Below are 20554 nucleotides of genomic sequence, written 5' to 3'. Positions count from 1 at the left end.
CAGGCTTGCACCACTATTTTAAGTTGTTGATTACTTAACCCTAGGCAATGGGTTGCATTGACTGTTTCATAAAAATCCAATGATACAAGCTCAGTTGGACAGGTCATTATTTGATGATCTTTATGAAGCATTGCATGCACTTGAGCATTCACCGGCTGCTCTTGCCCTTGTTGATTTTGGCATTGTTACTTAGAACGTACACTTAATATCATACAAAATGCCTGTTATAATAGGTATGGTTATTACACAGCCTGACATAGTGTTGATATAGATCTGAAGATATTGGACTGAGTTTACCATCCGCACTGTTGCTGATGTTGACAGAGGAGAGCTGCAAATGTTTTAGGTACACCAACTGAAATTGTTGTTGGAACTATATCACTAGTAACCAACAGGTGTGATTGGCAGAGCTGTAAAATGATATTTTCATGGCTCGTTTGCAGATATGTGTTTTTTTTTCAGAACTTCTCGCAGCAGCACAAAGACGTTTGAGTACAGTTGTACTCGGTGTTTATTGAGGATAAAATATTTAACATGGTTTAGTTTGAGAATGTGTTGGCAGATATCGAAAACCACCAGCAATTCCAAACACAAAAAATGCGGGATAGTGGATTTGCAGGCAGTAAAAAATGCATAAATGTTTATCAGTGCAAAAGTGGATAGATTTGTAATCATATTTGTCAGATCACAGTCTTAAAGACATGTATACCAGTAGTGTTTTAACAGAGGTTTTTGTCATTACAGATCTTGGTCAAAATCTTCCATCCTATCTGGCTCTCCTTTTGCATGGGTGCCTCGTGTTAACAATATCACGTAAGCATGTGCTCATGATATGAGGAAAATGTCATTGGGAATGGGTTCAGTAGTAGGCCATAACTTTGACCAGTAAAAAAAAAAACCATGGAATTATATGTCTCTGTTTTAAATCAATGTATTCTTAAAAATATCTCACAACCTATTTGTTATTATTATTTCTCAGATGGATCTGCAATTAGTTTTGTTTGTTTTAACACAGATGCCATCTGGACAAAGGAGAAACATCCAGAACTACATGCCAACAAACATCACATCTTGCTGATAATGGAACAATTTAACATTATTGCCAAGCCGAGGTCATTTAGTGAGATTGGGGAGAAGGTCAGTTGATATGAATGTTCCAGTTTTCTTTTGTTTTATTTGCAAAATATCCATGTTGTAGAACCTTAAATTTTAAATAGGAAAATACATGAAAAAAAACCCACTGTTTGTACATGAATGAACATCCTAAATAGTAGCTTTAAAATATTAATTCGCTGAAAAGTGGTTAGCATGTAAACAAATGCTAAATGCATAAATTACTCGAAAATATATTATTTCAGTATATCCACAGCCAGGGTGCTTGTAACTACTGAACCTGTGCTGCTCTGTATTTTCACTTCCAAAACCAATAAAAGATGCATTTACTGTAATCTCTTTACAAAGCTCACTATTTCCAAAATTCTGCTTCTAGTGTGGTAGAGGCCTATATACAATCTGAAATTCATCTGTCTGATCTTCCTGTCATTGTTCAATGTCGATTTGTGGCACAGATGTAAATCAATTCTTTAAACCCCAGCTCTAACCATGCTTATTCTCGATCTAGGATTTATACAGAGTTCCAGTTTATAGTATGGCCACGGGCAAACATTGTGGATGTGTCGTGATACCTCATACCAGCTTATTCTTTCTGTATCCCCAATATAGTCGTGATGGCACTGACTTTCACCCTCTTCTTTTTCACTTAATATAATAGATAGTCCACAAATATCTCTCTTATCAGACTTATCCTGACCACTCCATTGGCCTAGTGGTTAGAGCGTCCATTTCGGAAATGGGAGGTTGTGGGTTCGAACCCCGGCCGAGTCATACCAAAGACTTACAAAAATGGTACTAACATGTGCCTCACTAGATGCTCAGCATTAAGAGGATATTGTTAGGACTGCTACAGATTAATGCCAACTATGGCATTTGTTAATATAAACACCTTGTAAAACAGCTTCATGAGAGCATTAGAAAAGAATCCCAAACAACTAGAAAAAGTAATTAGGCAGGAAAAGATTTAACATTTTTACCTTAATCCTGATTTTGTATTAAATGTGGATGCAGTAATAAAAATATTGAAATAGATTCTCTTAAGAAGCCTAAGTAGCTTACAGAATTTGGTGTCATTCCGTCATTAAGGTTTTCATGTTTATACAAAGATGCCTCTGCCATCAGATATAGCCACTGTGCAAATGCAGATATCTTCACTAAATGTATCTCCTTAAACCTCAATGCAAACTCCCTAAAACTGCACAATACAATATAACCAAAATTCATAGAAAACATCCTTCAATATCAGGCCCCATATAAAAGTTGCATTTTGTAACTAAGCGATTTCCAGATTTGCAGGGCATCTTGTTTATATTAGATTTATCATACATATTAGTAACTAAAATATTTGTAATGACATCTGCTTGAATTGTGGTTTATCCTGATTTGACCCTGTGTATAAACAAATCTGCCAACTCTTACGATTTTGCCATAAGTCTTATGAAAATTGCCTTTAAAATACAGACTTACGGCATACTAGTAAAAGCTACTGAAAAATTATCATTGCCGAAATGTCCAGCTAAGTGGTTCATCCGTGTTTTATTTGGATCCAGTTCTCATCTTAGAATTAGTAAAATTAGTCAGGGAACCAGACTATCTTTACAAAAACACCCTAGATGCTTTAAACTGCACCTATTTGTTCATGTGAAGCATCTGCATGATCAAACTGTTGATTATATAATTTTTTTTAAATGGCGTCCAGAAAACGATGCATGTTTAAGATGAAAATAAGCTTCTAGAAAAGTGTTACTAATCAGTTCAGAAGAATAAACAGGAGTACTCAGATTTATATGAATAAAGGCTGGAAAGGAAACAGTTATGAAAATTGGACATCACGTGTCAATTGGAGTATGTCTCGTGGCAGGAGATATGATTGCCGTCGTCATGTGAAATGGAAAACAATTTCCAAGAATTATGTCAAGTTGAAAGATAACAACAAGCCATTGAGCTGCATAGGGTTTGGAACTAGAGTTTGTGCAACTGTACTAGTGGTAAATAAAGTCCACGCTTACTTTACAAAGTTTTCAGTTGAACATAACGTTTATCGTCAGTGCGTCAAACTTTTAATCACATTTTCCAGCTTTTACAACAGCAGTTATTGATATTTTGTTACACTTTACTGAAAATTGGTTAATCTTACGGAAAAAAATCAACTGCCTTACTGAGGCGGACTTGTCAGGGTTGGCAGGTCTGTATACGTTTTATAAGTTAATTTATGAATTAAATGTTACCTTGTAATTGTTACATGTCTCTTTCATGGGGCACATTTGTGGGGATTCATTTTAAGTTTTATGACATAGCATTCAAAAAATAAAATGAATTTGCAAAATACGTACATTTAAATTTGAGATCCTTCCTTATTTCTGTATTAAATCACTCCAGTATTGAATGCTCACATTTTCTTTCTTCGTTATTTTAGTTTATACAAGCAAAATTAAGCGAGCATACAGTATATGGTCTTTTGTGTGATATCCGTCTTGCAGTGTCTATTAATCAGTACTTGCTTGTGAACACAATAGAGGATTCATTTCTGGTCAGATTTGATATGTAAGCCTAAACGGTGAAGACCTTCTGTGTTAGTTATTGGCACATCTTCGTCTATTAATGAGGTGATAGTGCTTCTGATTGGTTGAATTTGTGAACACTCCAGCAGTCATATATCTGATTAGAATATGACCAGATGGCTGATAAATAAATTCTGTCATTATTGTGTCATTGGCAAGTGAATCTGAGGATATCTATGCATGCTGCATGATGTTGGAAAGCACAGTGTTTGAACCAGGATATCTGTACATAGCATGATGCTGGAAGGCACATAGAGTGAACTAGGATGTCTGTGTATACTGCATGATGTGCTGATCTGTACATAGCATGATGCTGGAAGGCACATAGAGTGAACTAGGATATCTGTGTATACTGCATGATGTGCTGGAAAATAACAGACTGAACCAGGATATATGTGTGTACTTCTTGATGCTGGAAAGCAGAGAGAGTGAAATAGGATATTTATTTGTACACTGTATGATGCTGGAAAGCACAAATAGTGAACTAGGATATCTGTGTATACTAGTTGATGGTGGAAAGCACATAGAGTTGACTGATATCTGAGTTTAATGCATGATGCTGGAAAGCATAGAGAGTGAACTAGGATATCTCTGTATATTGCTTGATGCTGGAAAGCACCAAGCGTGAACTAGGATATCTGTGTATATTGCATGATGATGGAAAGCACCAAGAGTGAACTAGGATATCTGTGTATATTGCATGATGCTGGAAAGCACAGTGGATATCTGTGTATACTGCATGATGATGGAAAGCACCAAGAGTGAACTAGGATATCTCTGTATATTGCATGATGCTGGAAAGCACAGTGAATATATGTGTATATTGCATGATGATGAAAGCACCAAGAGTGAACTAGTATATCTGTGTATACTGCATGATGATGGAACGCACCAAGAGTGAACTAAGATATTTGTGAATGCTTCATAATGCTGGAAAGCTCAAACAGCAAGCAAAATAAAAACATTAGGAACAAGGGGGTGTAACATGATGAAATAGTTGCATACAACATTATTTAAATAGCAGAAAAAGGAAAAAGTGCTTGGCCTTGTAATGTTATGTTAGTGCTTGGCTTTGAAATGTAATGATAATGCATGACCTTGAAATGTTTCAGGCTGCAGATTTCTGCCATTCAGACACTTCACAATGTCAAATAGCTATCAGCATTCAATGGTAGCTTATTGGCATGATTGCATCAGAACATAAAAATAGAACTTTTAATGTTGAATAATATTGTTTTAATGAACAAATATGCAAAATAATTTATTGCTGGATACAAGAAAAGTCTTAGCTTTAAGATGTGACCACAGCGTATAGATTTATTTGTATGCTCTAGTCCATTTTGCCATCCACACTCCATCAACGTTTGACTCATAAGGTCCATCAAAGTTAGAGGTTGGTGGCGGGGCATGCTCACTCATGCCCCCATTTTGCTATCCATTCACACACATATTGCTTTATTATAGTTTTGACACTTAAGATTCATCAAAGTTGGAAGATGTATTTCAGTTGGGGGATGGTGACATGCTAACTCATTTTCCTATGTTGCCACACATACAACACACACACACACATTGCTTTATTCCAGTTTTGACACTTTTCAGATTCATGAACATTTGGACTTTTATTTTGATATTTTGGGGAGGGTGTTAAATTTTAAAACAAATATCAATAACACATTATGAAATTTTCTTTTTCTTATACAACTTTCACCATAACTGATGAATGTGATGAGAAGTCATTATTGTTTTGACAAAATATTAATTGCACCTTTTGACGGACATGGATTGTATTTTAGAGAAAATAAATGGACTTGGGACTGTGTTTTCATTAAACTATTTGTCAGAGAATGACAAATATCCCTGATTGTACAGTTTGCTTACTCACCACCTATAAATGTCCTGTTGATCACTTGTATGTGAAATGTACATGAAGCATAGAATAATATTGTTTTCACTTGTACTGTGTTTATATCGAGTGACATTTAACATATGTCTTTATGCAAAGTAAAAGTAACTTATAAGGGACTTAAAAGTCCTATATAGCTTATATCACTTATATAAGTCAGAATAAGTTATTTATGTAAGAGGTAAGATATCATGATTTGACAAAAGGCTGAGAGGCTTACGTTGTTCATGCTCATAAAGAGGTGATGTCACTCTTACCAATATAGAACACTCAATGTCAAAACACACATCTAACAATAAAATCTCCATGAACACATGCCTGTGTTGACAGTATATCTAAATGACCCAATGAAACACAAACACCAGATGTACAACCAGTATTATTTATGTGTTGACGCAAACAATAAAGCATTACTCATTTCTTTGCAATCAGGAATATAATGCATCTTAAGTTACCTAGCCCACTTGTGACATTGGATGTGTTGAGCTGATCAGTATATAATATTATAATATAGACATTATTTCAGAATGAGGATTATTCAACAATAATGAGTTTCGTTAGCAGAAAGTCTCAGTATAATTGGGACAATTATGGGGGAAGGGGGTATTAGAAATCTTGAAATGCAAATTATAAGTACTGGCAGAACTACTTGATAAGGTAACATGAGTGTGCAAATTACCAAAGAAACATTGCTACACACTTCAACGTAATAAAATGTTACTTTGATAACTTCATATTTTGGTAATATGATATATGAGTATTATGTTCAAGTATTTTCTTCTCATATCCATAACTTCAGCATATAATATTAATACTTTGGTAGAGAAAGAGTTGTCCAGTACATTTCTGATCGTATGTTTCTTTCATCTCTGCAATGTGTTTTAAATTATATTTTACAACTAGCAAACTTTTTAAAAATAAGAACTTATTATAAATAACAAAATTTAAATCATAACATGTAACACCAGCGTTTGACTTTATAGTATTACATGTGAATTATACACATATGAATAATTCCATTACATGTAAACAATACACTTATTGCTAAAAATGTTATTTGGTGAGTATGCTGAAATAAAAGGAAGGCTATCATATGTGTAAATATTGCCTTGGAATTATCCAAATTAAAATATTTCATCCTCCCATTAGAGGGAAAGTTCCAGAAAGTCTAGAACTAGAAGAAAGAACACACACCCATGTCATTGACCCATGCTCGGTAACACTCATTTCTTCAGTTATAATTTTTATTCTATCTTTATAGTTAGTCCTGGAAAAATCACCTTTTTCATATGTTGTAAGATGTTTCTGGCATTTAGATATTTTTTCCATATTTTATTAATTGATCCATTGTTAGCTTTTTTGACGTCTTTATTGTAATATTTTTCTGCCCTATTATTGTGTTATCCTTATGACAGTGCTATAATAGATAGTAGTTATTCATGTTGGAACCATATTAAACTTCTGGCTGTGTTATGGTAGGAAATAGCTATTCATATTGGAATTATGTTACCCTTCTGGCAGTGTAAGGGTATGTAATAGCTATTCATATTGCAATCATGGTACCCTTGTGGCTGTGTAAAGGTAGGTAATAGCTATTCATATTGCAATCATGGTACCCCTCTGGCTGTGTAAGTTTAGGTAATAGATATATATATTGGAATAATTTTACCCTTCTGCCAGTGTAAGAGTATGTAATAGCTATTCATATTGCAATCATGGTACCCTTCTGGCTGTGTAAGGGTAGATAATAGCTATTCATATTAGAATCATGGTGCCCTTCTGGCAGTGTTATGGTAGATAATAGCTATTCATATTATAATCATGGTACCTTTATGGCAGTGTTATGGTAGATAATAACTATTCATATTAGAATCATGATAACCTTCTGGCAGTATAATGGTAGGGAATAGCTATTCATATTGCAATCATGTTACCCTTCTGGCAGTGTTATGGTAGGTAATAGCTATTAATATTAGAATCATGGTACCCTTCTGGCAGTGTAAGGGTAGATAATAGCTATTCATATTGCAGTCATGTTATCCTTCTGGCAGCGTAAGGGTAGGTAAAAGCTTTTCATATTGGAACAATGTTACCCTTCTGGCAGTGTAAGGGTAGGTAATAGCTTTTCATATTGTAATCATGTTACCCTTCTGGCAGTGTTATATTAGGTAATAGATTTCATATTGGAACAATGTTACCATTCCAATTATTTGTGGATGTTTTGGGAATTTTAGGGTAAGTTTTGTCTTTCCATACATGTCCTGAAATTTGCATGGCTTTCCATGAACATATTTATATATATTTTGATGATATAATATGACGGTGCATTAAACAGTATTATATATGAACCTGTAAGATGCCTCCGGAGACCTCACACCACTCATTTTAATATTCTTCAAGTTTCTGATGTCTTACACCATTCCCCTCCGCCAAATAATTATGATATATTTTGTATTGATTTCTATTTCACCAATTATTCTTCTGCAGGAATAATACTATGATGTAGAGTGGGGGATGGGGGAAAGTGGGTGTATAAAAAGTTGCCTTAGTAAACACGCATCACCTGCATTTTATGTACATACTGTGCATGACAAATATGTTGCCTTTAGTGTCATGAGATTTACAAGTTCACCAAGAGTCAGCTCACATATATGGGGAGAATGAAAAGATTTTTTTCCTCTGGCTTCAATTGGGATCTTTCTCTGCTTTTCTCAAACCTAATAAAAAAGAAGACTACTCTGATAGGAGGGTAGGGGTCCTTTTTACTGGCCCTTAGGGGAACAGTGAATAAAACTCATTGATGAATGGTCTGATACAGTATGGTACTGCTGGGGTTAGTTCCATGATCCCGTCTAATGAAGGAAGAAACATTCCTCTTCAGTGGGAGTCACATTAACAGTACAGAGATGGTGTATTGGTGATACCCCTCCCCAGTCTCCACTCTACCAACTAATCATGTTGGAATTCGAAAATTGATTTGTTTTAGTAAGGATGTTGATCCCCCAGTTTCTATGGTATCTTTGAATCCCCACGAGATGTGTGCACATGAACTGGTTTTAATTAAAAGCATATTGGTTTACCACTCTACTGAATAATGGGTCCTGAAATCCAGTTCAAGGCAAAGTATTAATTGCTGAATATGAGGAAGCAATTGTACTAATTTTGGTTTACTGTTAAATGGTGACAAGTAAAGTTTTGCAAAATTTACATACAGATGGGTTCCATGACATTAACATAAGCTTTTATATGAGCAGTATTAATGGACTAGTGCATAAGATGTACAGGAAATGAAAATACAAGCCACAGATGCCAACGTTAAAACATATCACGTATTATGACATGTGTACATTGTGTACATTATGAAGAGAAAAATTACCAACATAAAATTTAAGACTTATGCAATATATATATATATATATATATATATATATATATATATATATATATATATATATATATATATATATATATATTTTTGTATTATTTTAGGTGGAGAACTATTTCCTTACCCCTTGTATGCTTCGTCAGCAATCTCCCAGAGAAGTTGTTTCCTTTGAACAAGATCACCGCATGGTGAGCACACCGGTCTTGTGCTGTATCTTCAGAGAGAGGTATCTTCCACCTCCAATATTTCACAGGCTTCTTGCTGCCTGTGTAGCTCGCTGGCCAGTCGCCAAGAAGAAGGAGACATCAGAAAATCTAATTTTCTGTGGTTGCTGTGTTTTTGACATTGGCCTTTTCCACAGATTAACCTTGCACTGTAGGAACCATATTGTTTTTGCAAGAGTAACAAGGATGGTGATCGATGAAGTCAAGACCCCTGATGCAAAGTTGTGTACCAGAGTTAGAAAGTTCATTACTCTGAATCTCTCCAAGATTACTTCTTATCTTGGCCAGAACTTGCAATTTGAGTTGCGTTTACGTTACCCACTATCTCAAAGTATCTCTGAAGATGGCTTATTTTGTTTTTCACCACCAGTTGAGATGTGGTTTGCAGATGAGGTGAGTTGTTTTTCAACATTACTAAATGTACGGAACATACTATATTATTGCTTTCTCCTAATGTACTGTTCTTGTTTTGTCTGGTTGTTCAGTGTACAAGTACTCAGGTCTTAAGTAAAGTTTCATTATCTCACCAGATCGCACTGTATGAGAAAAAGTGCAGTTGGAAAATGTAGTAATAGAACTTAAACATCATGTGATGTAATATGACACCATGTGATGTTTGTCCTATGACTTGAGCAGGTGTAATAACCATTGTTTAGGAATTAACACAGAGTGTACGGTAAATATTTAATGAAATAAATTCTGTTTTAAGACCTCAACATGGGAATTCGACTTAATGCTTTAATGACCTTAAATTAAAAATGTATCATGTGATATACCTAATTAATATTGCCCTAAACCACTTTCATGTAATTAACTATGTGTCATGTGATTCACTTTATTTTTATATTCCTGAATTGCAGTTTATCAAATGATCTACTTACCAGTAACGTGAATTGACCTAAAATTTGGTATGCAGTCTCTTAACCAGATAACGGATTATGTTGTCTACAGTAAGACAAATAAGTGACGATGCTTTGAAGATAAATGTAAAGTGAAGCAGTTATTCATAATAAAAACAAAGTTGGTGGTAATGAAAGTAGCATTTTTGGGGGTTATATTTTATTAACTTTAAAAGGTATATTTTAATAAAATATTTATAGATATATAGAGTGTTTTTGTTTTAATTAAAGTACTTTGAATGTAACGAGTGAAAATTATAAACCCCAGCTATATCTTATAATATATCATTTGACCTTAAATGTGCCATTTTTAGCAAATTTACATCAATGGCTGAGGTATGTTTATCTTCTTTAACTTATTAATTTTTGTCCAGTTTCACTTTTTGACATTGATGTTTCAGCAATCATAAGGTTTTGAAATGTCCACATTTTGTGGCTAACCCTCATTGTAAATTACTTGAAAGATTGCCATGAAAATTTTTGTACACATTCATCCCATGCTCTAGCTGATCTTAAATGAAATTGGTGCTGCTTGAACATCAAGTGTGGTCATCATAGGAGCTGTCTTCAAAATCGTGTTATTGCTACTTTTCCTACACCACCGATGGCCATATCAATTGGTCATATTAATATCGGTTTTCAATAAAAGACTTCTTATGATATCTAATTGGTTATCGATTTAAACACAATATGTTCACCGCTTTGGTGTGTACATTTACATCAGCTATGAATGAATTTTATTCTTCAATTCCCAGTTTGTGGATAAAACAACTTAAATGGTGTTTTGATGTCAGGTTCAAGGGCAGAGAAATTTGCCCCTCACTATATTGTCATATTCTGAATATGCTAGCTCAATCCTGTAATTTGTAACATAATATACTGGAGATAGATTTATTATTAAATTATAAAATGTCACTCTCCACAATTACCAAAAATTGTACTGACTACTTTTTATCAGTGTAGTAATGCAGACATTAAATCACATTAGCATAAAATGGAAACAAAATCCAAGTCATTGTATTTATCTTCACTGGTATATGCAGTAATATTGTGTTCTTCATCCGGTGTTCTTTAACACATGATTGGCACTGCTGCTTGTCCTAAACTTCTAAATGGATTGCCCCCAAACTTACAGACATATTGGTCAAAAGGTATGTTTGGTCCTAAATGAAAATGGTAACCCTTGGACCATCTTCGCTAGCCAAGGTTCTGATAAGCATATCTTCACCTTTGCATATTAAGCAGATATTTCTTTCTGTGCTTCGGTTCTGTGAATTTCATTGGATGCGGCGGCAAGCCACCGCATCAAATCAAAATTAAGCACCCAACTTGAAATGGACTGATAAATAATCATTTCCCAGTGTCGGTCTGTGTTGCACAAATACCTTTCACTTAAATACACATGTAATGGCTTCCCTCTGGTACATAGTCATACTTTCAATGTTAAACTTACCAAGTATCTTTTTTAGGTCAATTCCAACCACCGTTTTCGGCGGATGTACAATGCACCATGCTATTGGTTTGTTGGCATTATATGCTGTCGGAGGGAACACATAAAATCAAATAGATGTTGCTAGGACAAAACACCAAAATAGCTGTTCGATCCGCCAAGGTTTAGATAGTGTTATCGGAACCATGGCTAGCGAATATGCCCTTGAACAGCTATTTTGATTCTTGTCACAACATCTCATTGAAGAGTCATATTAACATTTAATTTCACTAAATGACTTTATATGATGTCTGGTTGATTCTAAATGAAAATGGAACACTTCTGATATCTTATGTGCCTGCCAGGGCAGCCATTTTAAAATAATTTTGCCACTACTACAACTAAATAATTGGCCATATAGACACTGAAAGATCATTTGCAATGTCTAGTAGGTCCTAAATATAAATGATGTAAATATAGTTGCTATGATGGCCATCTTGAAAATAATGTTCAGGTTTTCACTTATAGATTTATTATGATGTCATGATGTCAATTTGGTCCTTAATGAAATTGTCACTGAGCGATCTGATATCCTCTATAGCAACCATGGTGATTTGCGCTTAATGCCATTTTTAAGCACATGGTAGGTTATACATGGCAACTGATACATTATGTCTTTGGTTGAGGATGAACCTTGGAAATCCTCGGTAAGAACCACAGATCCATAGGAAGCAAGGGCTGCCATGGCGGCCATCTTGTCATGTGGTTTTGTTAATAGACTTCTTAGGTTATCCAGTTGGTCTTAAAATGAAAATGGTTCCCATCCAACATCCATGTATATCCACATTGTTAGTCATCTTAAAAATCTTCACACACATACATACGCTGTCACATACACATATATGCATACATGCACATACAAATACTATCACATATAGGGTCCCCAATTGGCCAAGTGGTCTAAAGCGCTCTCCGTTACGGATCACTGCCATCTCACCTCTGTCTGTGTGGGTTCGAGTCTCGGATTCAGATAATGTGGGTATGTGAGAAAGCTTGTCAGTAGCTTCTCATGGTTCGGCGGTTCTTTCCGGGGTTTTCCCAGGTTCTTCCTCCACCATTAATACTGGCCGCCATGTATAGCCTATCGTGTGCTGAAAAATGGCGTTAAACCCTACAACAACAACAACAATCACATACATGCATGCATGGATACATTAGATGCATAGATACATACATACATACATACATACATACATACATACATACATATCATTACGTACACTGTATACTACACTATCACACACTTACACTATCACACACATGCATAGATACATACAAACAGATAATTACATACACTATATATTACACTATCACACACATACACTATCACACATACAGATAATTACATACAGTATATATTACACTTATCACACATGTACACTTTCACACACATATATGGATACATACAAAAACACATTTGCATAAAGAAAATATTACACACTGTCACACACAGTCACTATAATGCAAATAAAGACAATCACACACATTAGTGTGATGATCATCTGACTAGTCACTGTTACTGTATGTTTGGTCATTGATTGAATCATTTAGTAACAGTGACCTTTCTCTTTCTTTAGGGGCATGATCCTGATGCACCCATAACACCAGAGCACATGAATCATTCTCGCCTCTGTGTTGCTCTTGTAACAGTTTGTGGAGATGCCATGAGACAAGTCCTCCATACCCAAGTTCCTGCACCACACAAAGACATCTACCAGGCAATCCTGGCCAATAGAGTCAACCTGACCAGGAGACAAGGAAGACCGCTTCTTAACCCTGATCAAAGTCACCTGGTGTTTCCAGATCCCCAGCGGCAGAAGACAGGAAAATTAAAGCAGTTTGATCTTTCCTTGCTATATACTCTGATCAGAAATGTCAGCTCAGTTCCAGTTCCATTAACAGGTTGGGGAAATGATCCACAAGATCAACCAAGGGACAGATCTTTAGGAGCAAGTGTGGAGCGAATTCGTTCATATAGGAATCATATCAGTGGTCATTCACCTGATGGAAAGATGAGTAATAAAGCTTTAGAGGATTACTGGAACAAGTTTGAAGCAGTGCTTCATGATATAGAAGCTGTAATTGGTGGACAGGTTTACAGCCAAGAGTTGGAGAAGCAAAAGAGACAGGTGATCTCCATCTATGAAGCCTGTTAGCTACACATGAAAATCATGAAGAAAGAGCAACAGGTACAAAGTATAAGTACAGTGTGCATGATATGATGGGAGCAATAGCAACAATGTATATGTGTATGTGATAAGATAGCAGCAGCAGGTACAAAATATCAGTAAAGTGTGCATAATATGATAGCAACAACAGTTACAAAGTGCAAGTACAGTGTGTGTGATATGATGGCAAAAACAAGTACAAATTGTAAGTACAGTGTGTGTGTGATATGGCAACAACACATACAAAGTATATGTACAGTGTGTAAAATATGATGACAACAAGTAAAAACTATAAGTACAGTGTGTGTGTAATATGAAGTCAACAACAGGTACAAAGTGTAAGTACAGTGTGCATGTTCTAGCAGCAACATGTACAAAATATAAGTACAGTGTGCATGTTATAGCAGCAGACGTACAAAATATAAGTACAGTGTGCATGTTATGATGGAAGCAATATGCACAAAGTATAAGAACATTGTGCATGATGTGATGGCAGGGTATGAATACAACTTATGATAAGTGGGGTTCAAAGGTTGGTTTCAACTTAACTGTCATGTTAATATGAGGTTTAAAATGTAAAGCTTTTCTGGATGCTTATTGGTTGTATTTAAATATTGAGTGTGAAACTTATGGATACTTAATGGGAGTATTTGATATTGGAACATGAATAATGGGTATGACACTTGTAACAGTATTTGTTGTCAGTAAGAAGAATATCCCCATATATTTAAAAATCTAAATACAATGTCATCTTATGCACATAATATTGCATCACATTTGTATCAAGTTGTAATCCTAATCTATTCTACTGTATGATAGAAAATTTCATCAATTTTATCGTTAGAGAGTGAATATTTTAATTAAAACTGCTAATTTTACCTCACTTAGAGCAGCTGATGATATTATTGTTACAAGAACATTTTTTTAATGTTATGCAATCTTTGTACCCATTTGTATGCAGTAATTAATATAAGATTTGCTATTTTGTCAAGGGAACATCAACATCTCTTACCAAGACATATTCTTGGCCATTGAGGCTTTTCCAATGATACATGTTTGTATTATCTATATAATTCCGATGTTTAGAAGTGTATGCTTTGACAAATGGTACAATGACATGTACATCATGTTGATGTCTGTGGAAGTGGGTGTTTTACTAAATGGTATACTGACATATACATTATGTTGATGTCTGTGGAATTGGGTGTTTTACCAAATTGTACAATGACATGTACAATAGTTTGATGTCTGTGGAAGTCGATATTATGTCAACTGGTACTTACATCTACATTACTTTGGTATCCATGAAGATATTATGTCAAATGGTAATATGACATCTACAATACTTTAAAATGGCTGTAGAAGAGTCGATTATGTCAAATGGTATTAAGGTATCTGTACATGAATTGAAAGTGTCTATCATGAAGGTTTTGGGAGGATGGACAAAATAATAGCTTAAAGAGACTGGTAAATAATGAGACTGTCTGCATATTTTATTGAACATTGATGAGGAAATAAAATTGTATTTTTAATAAAATCATATAAATTTATAGAGTTTTTTTTTTAAACTTACATACTTGTAAGATACACCGTATTAAAAGCATAGTGTTTAGTTGATGTGGAAAATTCAATCTATATTTTTTTTTTTTAAGTTCAGGCATTCCATTGTTTTCTTTAAAGAGGCATCTATGACAAGATCTGTATGCTTTTTTCAGATTTGTCCTATAAGAGTTACTACAGATGTGGATGCAGAATGTTTGATCCCAGACACCAGCAAAATGAACTTGGGATACACAATCCCATGCTAAAAGTCACTACACAATGTGGCTATATTTAGAATCCAGCATTATCCACAATCCAGTGACACTAATGCGTGTGGCTAAGGACCAAACAACATGCACAATCCCATGCCAAGATATACTTCTGTGTGTGGCCATAATTAGGAACAAACATCATGTATAATCCCATGTCTAATAATGTGGCCATAATTCAGACCCAGCATTGTGAATGATTCCATCTCTAATAACACTACTGTATATATTAATAATGAGGGTCCAGCATTGTGATAGAGTGGCTGTCAAGTTCACTGAGAAATATGTTATATTGTTTAGTGACTGTTTGATTGATGTGTAAGCAGTGATTTGTCATTTGGACAGGCAATTGGTGAGCAAAACAACAAAACAATTATAGTGTTGTCTATGTGACTTACGGTTATTTTTCTGAGAAATAGTGAATAATGGTGGTGCTTTCATTGAGGACAAAACATTAAGACTGTTCCTGCTATTTTTGAGAAATAGTGAATTATGGTGGTGCTTTCACTGAGGACAACACATTAAGGCTGTTCATGCTATTTTTTAGAAATAGTGAATAATGGTGGGGCTTTCACTGAGGACAACACAAATACTACCATTCAAAGTATAAAGTATTGCAGATTGGACAATTTCATTACATTTTATGATATCTATTTGGTCCATTGTATAGCTGCTTTTGGTAAATATATAGTCATAGTAACATGGTAATAATTGAAATACTTATTTTGGTCCCAAATGAAAATGGTGGCAAATAGAGAGGTGTCTTTTGAAGATGTTAGCTCTTACAAAATGTGTTTTGTCACCGAAGTTGATTCGTCAGTTTTCAGAAGAATAGGAGAAATACTGTTAATATCCAGCAGTTAAAAAAGAATAGGCTGACCTGTATGTAATTTTTTTAATTCCTTTAGTAATGTAGAGCATCGATCTATTATAGGAACCTTTGTTTCATAATATCTGATTAAATTATTGCTTTAAATATTGTCTAATTTGTATGTTGTTGTGATTTTTTGATTTAATATTAGGAAGTTATTATCCATATATTTATTTTATTTGCCCTATAGCATCCTTGTGAAACTTGGTAACCTAAAAATGCATATAATTGAGACCCTGTACCCTTGAAAATTCCTATCATATTTGTTAATGATTATGCTGGGCAACTTGTAAGTATTTTTAAACATGTTAATATAGCTATACCGTATATTGTATCACTACAATGATATTGAGCATTTCTACCTTGTGGTTTATGTTTGCTCTTTGGTAGATAAAAACATACTACAAAGATAAATCCCTCAAACTGGCCCAGTGTAAAATTACAATTGCTTGGTATCAAACACACCTAATTAAAAAAGTAGGTGTACACATATGGTTTTGTGTTGTCAGATTTTATGTAATAGGCTCTATTTATATTTGTATAATATAGTATAGGTATGTTTGTTTAGCAGACTATATATATATATGTGTATATATATATATATATATATATATATATATATATATATATATATATATATGCACACTATATATTTCATGGACTATATAAATATTTATTTTCATGGACTATATATATATTTGTATAATAGACTTCAGAAATATTTGTATAAAAAACTATAGGTACATTTGTTGTTGCTATAGGGTTTAATGCCATTTTTCAGCACAATATAGGCTGCACATGGCGGCCAGTATAAATGGTGGAGGAAGAACCCGGGAAAACCCCGGAAAAACCAACGACCCACTTTCTCACATACCCACATTGGCTGAGCCCGAGACTCGAACCCATGTAGACAAAGGTTAGATGGCAATTATCCATAACAGTGAGTGCTGTAGACCACTTGGATACACAGGGGCCCCTACATATATTTGTATCATAGACTATAGGTATTTTTGTATAATAGACTATATGCATATTAGTATAACAGACTACTGGGATATTTGTATAATAGACTACAGGGATATTTGTCTCATAGACTATATTCATATTTGTATAATAAACTACAGGGATATTAATATAATAGTCTATAGGTAAATTTGTATGATATATTTAAAGTATATTTGTATCATAGAATATAGGTACTTAGATATGTTTGTATAATAGACTATAGGTATATTTCTATAATAGACTTTTTTGATAACTGTTCTTGTTACACCAGTAGGCACTGTGCTGATATTTTGAATTTATGTAAACAAAATTTGCTGTGTAGCAATGTCTTGCTTGGAGGAAATGAAAGGGAAAGCAGTTTTCGATTGATATTTCTTCATAAAGTATTCTTTACTTTTTAATGGCTTTAACAAGTATAATTCTTTTGAGTTATTTCAGGTGGTCACAATACCAAATGAACCTATGATATGGCCCAGAGTTTCTCGTATATATTGGCATTTTATCTGTAATATGTTCATCCATCAGTAAATGCTTGTTACCACTCGGGAGTTATATGTCCGACCCATTTTAAAACAAACTTGGGATATTGATTTTATAATTGAAGTCATTAATGACTCCAAGTATTTTTGTATCATAGACTATATGTATTTTAGCAGAATATATATATATATATATATATATATATATATATATATATATATATATATATATAGGCTATAATATAGGATATAATGCATATTAATGATGAATTGCCATGCATTGAGTTAATAAGCTTTATTACCAGTCTGGAAGTTATATTTCTGATCCAATTTCTAACAGAATATGTGCTTATATCGTTAAGATCTCATCTGGAAGATGTCGGTATTTGGTTGAGAAATGTGAAATTATGTTAATTCATTTATTGTGAACATGGTTGTCATAGACACTCGTTTCTGTTGGCAATTTCGCGTTAGTCACCTTGAGTTAATTGGTTGATGGGGTGTGAATCAATTTTTTGTTTTTCTTTTTATCACATTTGTTTGTTGTTTTTTTTGTTTCTTTTATTTTCTTTTTCCCGACAGAAATGAATTCTTGTGTGTAACACAGTCTCTTCTTATATGACACTTTAAAATAACTAGTTTCATATATTCAGTTTCATTATTTATGTTTAATTACTGTGACAGTTTAAAAGAAAACAGGAACTGTTGTAATTAATCGCAATATATGGAAATAAAACTAATGTTTTAGAACAAAATTAAGAAACATATTGTGAAGCCAGCGAGTTGGTATAAGTATTAGATCTTTACTGACTTAATTTTACAGTTATTTCTACATTGAAATGGCACTATCCATACCTAAATAAAAGTAACTTTTTAAGTGATCTAAGTGAAATGTGTTGGTTTGTTTTTTCATTGATGCTTTAGATTCTTAATAGGACAGTTATATAAAAACGTGCTTAGTGTCATTGGTGGAGGTCATAAACATGCAAAATTTAAGCATGACCATACCATAGCAGCAGGTTGAATTGAACATTGTTGACTTGACACATTTCAATTTTGCCTGTGTGCATGTCAGGTTCTAAAACTTTGGACAGTATGCCAGGATCACAAAAATAAACATAGGCTGTAACATAATTGCAGCTTACCTGCCATTTTATGTCACTTCAATAATTTACATAATGAATGCACTACATCCTTCTTGAGATGATATATTTTAGTTTCACAGTGAAACTTAAGTTATCTTTAGATTGAACCTTGTTTTGTTAGGGTCTGTTCATTTAGCCTGTACACACAGAATGGGTGAGGGGTTTGAGGTTTGCATATGTGGGGGTTGGGTAATAAGACCAAGTGCTATATACACACCTGATGGCATAAACTCTATTATAGCTACAATTAAAACTATTTGCCAGAACAAAGAACCTATAGTATCTGCACACCTATCGATTTGTTTTTACCCCCTTAATTTTAAAAATGAAAAGCATCAAGGAAATAAATTATAAATAAATATATTGGTAGCCAGTGAGAGGGCGGACATCCATTCTGCACATTGCACTTCCTTACTAAGCAAGCATTGATTATTGCTATATAAGTTGTGCAGGAATGGAGAGAATTGTCCACCTTTGTAGTTTCTTTATAGTAACATATGAATGATAGGTAAATTATAAGCAAGAAAAAGAACCCCTTCTGTCCTTTTCTGGTTTCCAGGATGATGCATTACAGTCAAAACTGTTGTCTGCATGCAATATTTGCAATGTAATTTTATTATTTTTAAAAAAATGAAAAGGAGGAACAATTGTATGTATTTGATTAATGAGATCAAACTCCAAATTTACTGGATTAGATTATCAAACACAGCGAATGATCACATCGGCTGCTTGAAAACTAGTAAACCCAGTGCAGTTGCTCAAGATCAATTAGTTGAATTTTAGTGGCGTCAGAAAGTACACAATTGCAAATTTGATATGTATTCAATGGTTGTGTCTTCACACTAAGGTGTTATATCTCTCGTGCATATATATTTAAACGTGTCTGTGTGTGTATTGTAATCGTGAATCTAAGATAAGTTATGGTTTCTTTTCTTGGGTGAGTAATGTTACAATCTTTCTTTGTTTTTGATGATGTGTTGATTCTATGGTGTTAAACAAAGTATCAGAAAAGAGCGAAGACCAATAAGATTTGTAACATTCAATCAATAATTTATTTCCCTAGAATAAAAAGTAAACATTTAAAAAGAACAGTAATTTAAATAAAATCCCAAAACGTTCTAACATTTCTATTACTTGTCCAAATGTATGAAGTTCCAATTGAATATCAATCAATACTCATTGAATCCATGCACACAAGAAATATATTATCGAAATTAAAAATTAATTTTTGTTCAAAACAATTATTAATTTGACAAGAGACACGGTTCAAAAACTGATATTTGTATTATATTTTAATTTTGTGAACACTCACTCTGCTAAATTACTGTATAAGTTTGAAAATGAAACAAATCGTGCCCTGCAAATCGAGGGTGTTTGCCTTTAAAAATATATAGCAAAATCACAATGTACATTTGCTTGAGTAAATATAACAAAATATTCCATGAGTGAATTGGAAACATTTTCTGTCGCAGTATCTATATCAAGCATTACATGTCCT

The 20554-nt window shown here is 33.9% G+C and overlaps 1 protein-coding gene across 4 annotated transcripts in view; it reads left to right on the top strand.

Moving 5' to 3' along the window:
- LOC149786943 (uncharacterized) overlaps nt 1–18803 on the top strand; it is a 170433-nt gene extending 151630 nt beyond the window's left edge. For all 4 annotated transcript variants that reach the window (XM_089977476.1, XM_089977477.1, XM_089977475.1 and 1 more), the window contains 4 exons: nt 1016–1137; nt 9070–9582; nt 13155–13766; nt 15461–18803. In XM_089977476.1, coding sequence (XP_089833602.1) covers nt 1016–1137; nt 9070–9582; nt 13155–13733 — 1214 coding nt within the window. In that variant the 3' untranslated portion in view covers nt 13734–13766; nt 15461–18803. The remainder of the gene's footprint in view (nt 1–1015; nt 1138–9069; nt 9583–13154; nt 13767–15460) is intronic.
- The last annotated feature ends 1751 nt before the right edge of the window (nt 18804–20554 follow it).

The sequence above is a fragment of the Sinohyriopsis cumingii genome, chromosome 12, assembly GCF_028554795.1.
Source record: "Sinohyriopsis cumingii isolate HCF-2022 chromosome 12, ASM2855479v2, whole genome shotgun sequence".
NCBI classification, from domain to species: domain Eukaryota; kingdom Metazoa; phylum Mollusca; class Bivalvia; order Unionida; family Unionidae; genus Sinohyriopsis; species Sinohyriopsis cumingii.
Note: the sequence above shows the minus strand (reverse complement) of the source record. Positions and strands in the feature narration are given on the sequence as shown.